The 7,674-nt window shown below is 38.5% G+C and overlaps 1 protein-coding gene across 1 annotated transcript in view; it reads left to right on the top strand.

Moving 5' to 3' along the window:
- Window positions 1-575: 575 nt before the first annotated feature.
- Window positions 576-7,674, top strand: part of dok7b (docking protein 7b) — a 51,788-nt gene continuing 44,689 nt past the window's right edge. The window contains exons 1-2 of the mRNA XM_051945933.1: window positions 576-7,477; window positions 7,593-7,638. Of these exons, the coding sequence (XP_051801893.1) occupies window positions 7,424-7,477; window positions 7,593-7,638 (100 nt within the window). The 5' untranslated portion in view covers window positions 576-7,423. The remainder of the gene's footprint in view (window positions 7,478-7,592; window positions 7,639-7,674) is intronic.

The following is a 7,674-nucleotide window of genomic DNA, read 5'->3' as shown; positions in this document are numbered from 1 at the left end:
CGGTTGAATCTTGAAGTTTTTCTTGTATTTGTATTTGCTTCATTCTTTGAAAGTACAATTCTGCACAGTCCAGAGTTATTAAAGGCCCTGCACACCCGCAGGTGTTTTCTATCACTGGCTGATTAGACCTCTGCTTGGGTTTCATTTGGGCAGCACTCTGGAGATATGCATGATATCAGCAAATTACATGTGTGAATAAGGTGGTTAAAGTGTCAATGGAGTTTGCATATTCTCATACGGTGCTGTGAGGAGGTGTAATCAGGAAGTAAATGAAAGCAGCTGTGGATTGAAGGTGCCTTAGAGGGAAATTCAACTGATTTAACACATTGAACTCTGTACAGGTCTTCCTACTGCATATGTGAGAAAAGTTGTACAAGGTTTTTTGTGGCCCAAGAGGGAGCCGTGTGAAGTCGTATAAATTGCCTCAAGTTAAAAAAATATGAATGTGTGAAGTGCAAAAGAAGTTGGCGACCAGACCACTGTAGCCCTCTTCCATTGTAAAATTAAGCCTGAAACTCAAGAATGCAACTTTTATACTGTTCAATCAGTCCCCAACACAAAGATTTTCTATAGTTTGGTCTATTTCAGTAGGACTTCTTTGTACTAGACTGCATTGTGTCTAGTTTTCTGTACATCCACAAGACTGTATTCTTGTCTTCAGTCTCCATTCTACAGAAGACTGCATGTAATAGATGGGTGTAGCCACTGAGACATCACCCATTGGTTTGTGCATCTTTGTTTTTTTAGCCTTTAGTTTGATATTTGTCTGTTAACATCCTTATATTTTAAAAACCCAACATAAAGAACCAGTAGTTGATCTCACTGAGAACTGAAGAACACTATGGACAACCATAAAGTAGCTACTAATCATTCATAAAGGTAGCCATGTCCTACAACACGCTCTGCTTTATTGTCTATTTAAACTCTAAATGAGACCATCATTTACAAAATTACCATCATGCTGAAATGAAGGAGATGTGAAAGTAGAGGCCATAAATGTTAAATGTTCACTGAGGTAATAATTTAAGTAAGAGGGCGAGTCACGTCCATACAATCTGACTCCTTTTTGCACTCAGATGAGCTGCTGTCTGCTGGCTGTTAATGTTTAATGCAGGCCATAGCTTCCCTTTTCAGACCCAGAGGCTATGCCCATGTTTTACACCCTGCCTCTTGGTACAGTCATGCTAGCTGGTGTTTAAAGTTGCATTCAGGCAGAGTGGTGCTTTGATCTAGCGTGCTCACAATCATATGTGCACCATCGTGGCCTTGGACACTCTTAACATTTGCCAATACGAATTAAGTACAGCTGATGTGAAAGTCATTAGGTTAACCCATAAACAAAAGCATGAGACAAGTTATAACCTTGACCCGACTGCATTCAATTAGAGCCGCAGGCCACAAGAGACAGGTTTTTATCTCTGATGCTCATTTTCCATCTTTCTGTCACAGTCTTTGTTCACACTGTTTGTCACTGCAGACCTTTTAAACTTCTTAAAGCAGAGCCAGCACAGCTGAAACTAACATTAACATGACTTTGTTCTCATTATCAATGGTTACGTCAACTGTGGGAAAGCCTACATTTTGAAATAGTTTATTCTTATCTAAGACAAGGCAGCTTAACCCTCTGAGCCCAAAAACCCATCACAGGACTTTGAAAGACGTGTTATCTTTTTAAAAGTTATCATAACTACAAACTGCAAAAACAAAGTGAATCAGCTTTTCAGTGGTCCTTAAACTACTCAGCTGTGATGTCCCATTCCATTGGAAAACTTAACCAAAACTAAGCTTAGAATCCAGACATTTCATGAGAATAAATTTAGTCGACATGTTTAACAAAATATCTACCATTTACACTTAGCAGATTTTGTAAAAGCTACAAAATTCCATACTACCCAGCGCAACTGTGAAGCCGTGATTGCCTGATAGCTGTGATTAACGATAAGATGACAACAAATTCAGGGAGTTTTTTGCTGAGGTGCAAGCTACGTGTACACCGAGTAGAAGGTCAACAATTAAGTAAACATTAAAAATGTAAGTAGTTAAATATATATATAGTATGTAGAGTCACTGTTTTTTTACAGTTTAGTTACACTCATGGGCACTTGACAAAATACTGTCCATGTCAATTCCATTTTTTCCCAAAAAATAAAAAAGGTACATAAATAATTAAATAAATTCAACTTAAAAAAAACAAAACATTTATGGCAATATAACGGTGTGATACTGGACAAACACTATTTTAAATTTTCTCTAATTCCAGCCCTGACTGTTTCCATAAAAGCTAACCTTAAAATCAAGATATTTCATCAAAATAACTTTAGTCTACTTGTCTCATTAAAAAATCACCCACAATATGCTAAATAGATTCTGTAAAAAATAACAAATAAAAAATGTTCTGTGCTCCTTATGCAATTAAAATCCAGTCTGTTTTTACACAGAGAATGCAGTAGAAATTGAAAATGCTGCGTAAGTAGTAAAATACCTATAGTGTGTAAAGCCACCATTTTTTCCCAGTACTGGTAACACACATGGGCACTTGGGGAAAAAACAATCAAAAGAGCTTCTTTTTTTAAAGTGATTTATAGCATTTTAACAGTTTTATACTGCACAAAAGACATTCTTGGCTTGTCTCTGCTTCATGCTTGAGGTGCAGGACTTTATGCTGCAGTGAACACCTGGAAACTGCTCAGAGGGTTCAAAGGAGGGGAAAATGCAGCAACCGATTTGAATTCAAAGTGGCATCAAGGAAGAAGTTTAAAAAGTCTGACGAAACAAAGTCACCAACATATTGGACAGTATGTCCCTCCTGCCCTGAGCCAGTAGATGGCAGCAGTTTGTACTAAGATGGAAGCAAAAGATGTTTCTCTTTCCACTGGCAGAAACACACACACACACTGAACACCCTCTAACCGTCTTTCCCATGATGTCATAGCCAAGAGCCGGCATGGGAATATCTGTCGCATCCACTTAGTTTCCTGCTGCCTCCCATCTCCGTGTGAGTGTGCGTGCTACAGTACCTATAGTTTTGGAACAGTTGGCCACAGGCTGGTCACGGCCACCAGTGTGATCTGTAACTGAAATTGTCAGACTGTGAATAATTATCTTAATTTCTCGCAGTCCTTTTTCACATACACAGAAATACACTGCAGGACGAGGAGATCTTCCAGCTTTAGTTTGCGGTCTGTGTGTTCTTGCCAAGAACAGCAGAACATTTTGCCTCTATTTTGGACGTGTGTTTCTTGCATGTGGAGAGTTTGCGGTGCCACTGAGTGCTTTTGCATTTCTTTGTCTCCTTTTTGGCATCTCCCTTTTTTTTTTTTTTTAAAGCAGCCTCTTCTTCCCAGGTAAAGACAGAGACTGGTGGAGAGGGAGGGAAAGAGGTGGTTTCAAAATGCCCAGCAGAAGGACAACTTCCTCCAACCCCATCCTTCCCTCTCAGTCTCCACCGCCTCCACCTCCAAGGCCTCCTCCTCGCTCACGCTGCAAATCCAAGTCACCCTTGTCTCGCTCCAGCCACACAACCCCAAAAAGAGCCTTGGATCTGGACAAAATCGGGGGGAATTCTGACCCTGAGGACGCCAGGCAAAACCGTGGAGGTTCCCGAGACCTGCGGGGCTCCCAGGGGTCCGAGCTGGACAGGAAGTGGGAGGGTGTGGCACTGGAGCTGCGTTGCCGTGGCAGCAGGATGAGGTCAGCCGTGTACCAGACTTCAGACCTGCCCTCCATGGTCAAAGCCAAGAGACAGCTGGGGCAGAGTGAGGGCAAAGGACAGATAGACCGGAACAAGCTGAAGGCCACTTTTGTCTGAGAAGCTGACTCACAGACTGTCTGGCCTGCTGACGTCGTCTGTCTGACCACACTGATGGTCTTTGCAGCGACTGAAACCGTGTCTCAGTTGAAAATCGAGGCGAAGGGCCCAGAGTCAACATCGGTGCAGCTGCTCCAAGGCTCCCGACTGAGCGCTGCTATTAGGAGATGACAGGAGGAGATTAATCAAAAGCTGTGTCCCAATTCCATACAACACACTCAGCAAGTACAGAGCATGGAGGGAATATATTAACTAAAGCACGACATTAAGCACTTCAACTGCAGTTCAGAGGGAAATATTACGCTTTCACTCCACTGTATGTAGCTATCTCTTCAGGTAATTACTTCACATGTTAAGTATTGTAATATTTTAAAAATTATGCATTTTTTTAGATTGTAATGCCCATAAAGAAGTTAAATTTTGCTCCAGCTTGATCATACTGTAAAGCAAAATAACATTATTTTCAACTATTAACAAGTGTTAGTTATTTTAGATATTTAGTGTTTTGTTCAATTACAGATAACTGGCAAAATTATAGAAAAAGGACCAATTTAGATGGTAACCATTGAAAACCAGGCCAAAATTGTAAATAATGTCCACAATGAAAGCAGTATTTTTACAAATGGTTCTTTTACAACACTTAACAATGACTAACTTGGTTCTTTTAACTCAGCAAAAATATATTTATTTTACAGATTTCTGCCATTATTTGAGGAAAAAGTATACATTTTCAGGATTTAAAAAAAAATAATTTAAATGATTTTTTAAAAATAGTTTTTAGATGTTATTTTACAGCTTTCCCTGTTTTGGCAAATCACAACTAATCACCAATGAAAATGTATGAATTTACATGAAACTACAAAAAACAGGCAGACACTAAATAATGTCCATGTCAAAAAAATAGTATTTGTGTTAAAAATCAGTTATTTTAATCAACAAAAATAGCTTTATTTTACAGATATGTACTGTTACTTGAAAGGAAAGATTTGAAAATATTAAATAATTTTTCACCAATTTTACAGTTTTTTCCTGTTTGGTAAATTATAAATGATATCTAGTAAAATCATAGAAAAAGTATGAATTTGGTTGTGAAACAAAACACCCCAAAACAAAAAAAACATACATATATAATATCATAGTAATTTGTTCTTTTACAGCCATAAGATTACACAGTTTTGTTGTTTTACATCAACTAATAATTTCACACTTTTTGAAGGTTACAGTATTACAATATTTACTTTTTCTAGCAGGTAACACATACTTTTAAAGTTCCAATGCACTTTTAATAGATTTATTATTTTTATTATTAAATTATTGCAATTTTTCAACTTCTAGCAGTGTATTCATACTGGAAATTTGATATTCATTAAGTTGTGTACTGAAAAATCCTTGACTTTTAAGTAATCTACACTTTGTCCCAAAATGCAGTAATACTAGGACATGGAAATGCTGCTCAACAGCAAAAATCGATCTTTTAATCATGTTGTAGATGTCTGAAACAGCTCTTCGAACACCTCAGACAGCAAAACAAACTGTGATGTTTAAAAGTGGCATTTCAAAGTAACAGTTTCGTTGATATCCAGTTCCTCACACATTGTAAAATGTATTCATGTATTTTATGCTAATTGCAGACAATGTATCCACACTAATTGGTATGTAGCACAGACTGTACAAAGAGTTTAAAGTGTGGAGTTGGGACAGATCATCCCACATCACTGGCAATACATGAGCCCTCTGTGTCACTGTCTGTTTTGTATTTTGGCCTAAATTTGTAATTTAAAAGAGGACTACTGATTTATGACCTTCCCATGAAATTGGGGGCCTCTGACAAAATCAGAGCAACACAGGCTGTAATTTGCTCAAACCTTTGCTCTTCAGGATAAGTTAAAGTCTTAAAATGTTTGATCCTACATTTCCCAGAATGCAATTCTTGATGGTATCATCAGGATTCTTCCCACAGACTTGGCAAACTCATCCAGAGCTACATAAAAACACTTTTCACCTGTTTTCACAGACTGAGGAGTACTAATTCTGGCAGGTAAACTCAACGTCAGGTGTAAAATCTGTGGATTGCCCTTTAAAATAAATTTAAGTAAACATTCTGAAAAAGGAACGGCAAGAAAATAATGATTCTCTGTGAGAAATGAATGTCAGTTGTTGTTCCTGGCACTAAATCCAGAGCTATTTAGTTCAGCTGTCCTTCTGGGAATAAAACCCTGATCTAATGGAGGCTCACAGCAAAATATCAAATTCTTTAATGACAGGAACCTGAAATTCCACATAGACTTTGTTGCTGTGAGACAAGAGTGACCCAAGTCAGCCACAACCAACCAGTAATGAAGCCTGTTGAGTTATAACCAAACACTAATGTAATTGTAACTAAAAAAAATCAACAAACCACTGTTCCAGTCTATTTTTAAGTCATTTACAGGTTATGTGTAACAGTCATGCCTAAAAAAACAAATAATAAAAGTAAGTGGCTCAAAAAATGGACAATTTGGTCTACATTTTAAAAACAAACAAACAAAAAACAGCTGTGTTAATACTGTGCCATGTGGAGCCCCCCAAATTACTGAATTCATCAATTCAACATATAACAAACACATTTATGTAAAATTACATAATTAATACAAGTTGCATCTAATTTTGACAAAATTACCTAAATCATTTAGAACTCATATTTACAGTAACAGTTTAACAATTTCATTTATTTACAAAAATGAAAAAGATTGTAACAAATGTATTTTAATCTTTACACGTAAGAAAAAACTCAGTTTCCTTAAAAATACGTCTCATAGTTATTCAGTTATTTTACCTAAGGTGTGTCACTATTTAAAAAATAATTTTATTGATATTATATATATATATATATATATGTTACAGTGTACATAGATTTGCCACACAGAAAAAAGAAATAACGAGATATCACCTTCAGTGCCACTCCAGTGTGTTTAATGGTGTCAGCCTGGCTTCCCAGTAAAGACTGTCTGTGTCCATCACTGGAACCCAGTAAAACCAGCAGGACTCCTGTTTCCTCCTCTGCCCTCAGCAAACTCATTCAGTGGACAATGGGACATATGATGTCAGCACAATAAAATCATTTCCTCTTTATTACATCTTGCATAACCTTTTATTCATTGTCGCAGATTTGCAGCCAATGTTCTCATTTTGGTCTCTTAATTGACAAACCAGCTTTTCCAGATTAAACTGGATTTCCACAGACAGAGCTGAGGCTCCACAGCTCAGCATTAACGTGAATCCCTGTCTAACACCCGGCCGGGAGAAAGTCAGAAGAGTTAAGTGGAAGGTTCGCCAGTTATGCCCTTTTAATTCAATTAGCTCCAGTGTAAACAGTAAGCGCTTGACACGGGATGACAACTGGACCGACATGACAGAGGCCCGCTGGGGAGGCTGCTGTCTGCCCGCCTCGGTGCTCCGACTGCAGGGGAGAGAGAGAGGAGTCTGCCGGCTGGGCCTGGAGGGGCTATTTTGAAAAGTGACCCCCTCACACACACACACACACACACACACACACACACACACACACACACACACACACACACACACACACACACACACACACACACACACAGCTGCGCGGAACCATGACAGAAGATGACGGATACAGTTGTCGCGGAGGGACAAGTCAAATTCAGAGATGGAAAAAAGGTCAATTCCACAAGTTTTCTTCTCATTTTACACCTTTAACTTTACTCCCACACTTCCAGTCCAACCACGGGAATGTATTTGCTGATTTACTCTTTCTTTACAAACTTCTCCACAGTGGAAGACTCGGTGGGTCGTTCTTCGGAAGCCCTCTCCGGTCGCAGGTATGTGCCAAACCGTTTCTATTTTTACAATCAGCT

The sequence above is a fragment of the Acanthochromis polyacanthus genome, chromosome 3, assembly GCF_021347895.1.
Source record: "Acanthochromis polyacanthus isolate Apoly-LR-REF ecotype Palm Island chromosome 3, KAUST_Apoly_ChrSc, whole genome shotgun sequence".
In the NCBI taxonomy this organism is placed as follows: Eukaryota; Metazoa; Chordata; class Actinopteri; family Pomacentridae; genus Acanthochromis; species Acanthochromis polyacanthus.
The sequence above is the reverse complement of the archived record's forward strand: the minus strand, read 5'-3'. Positions and strand labels throughout refer to the sequence as shown.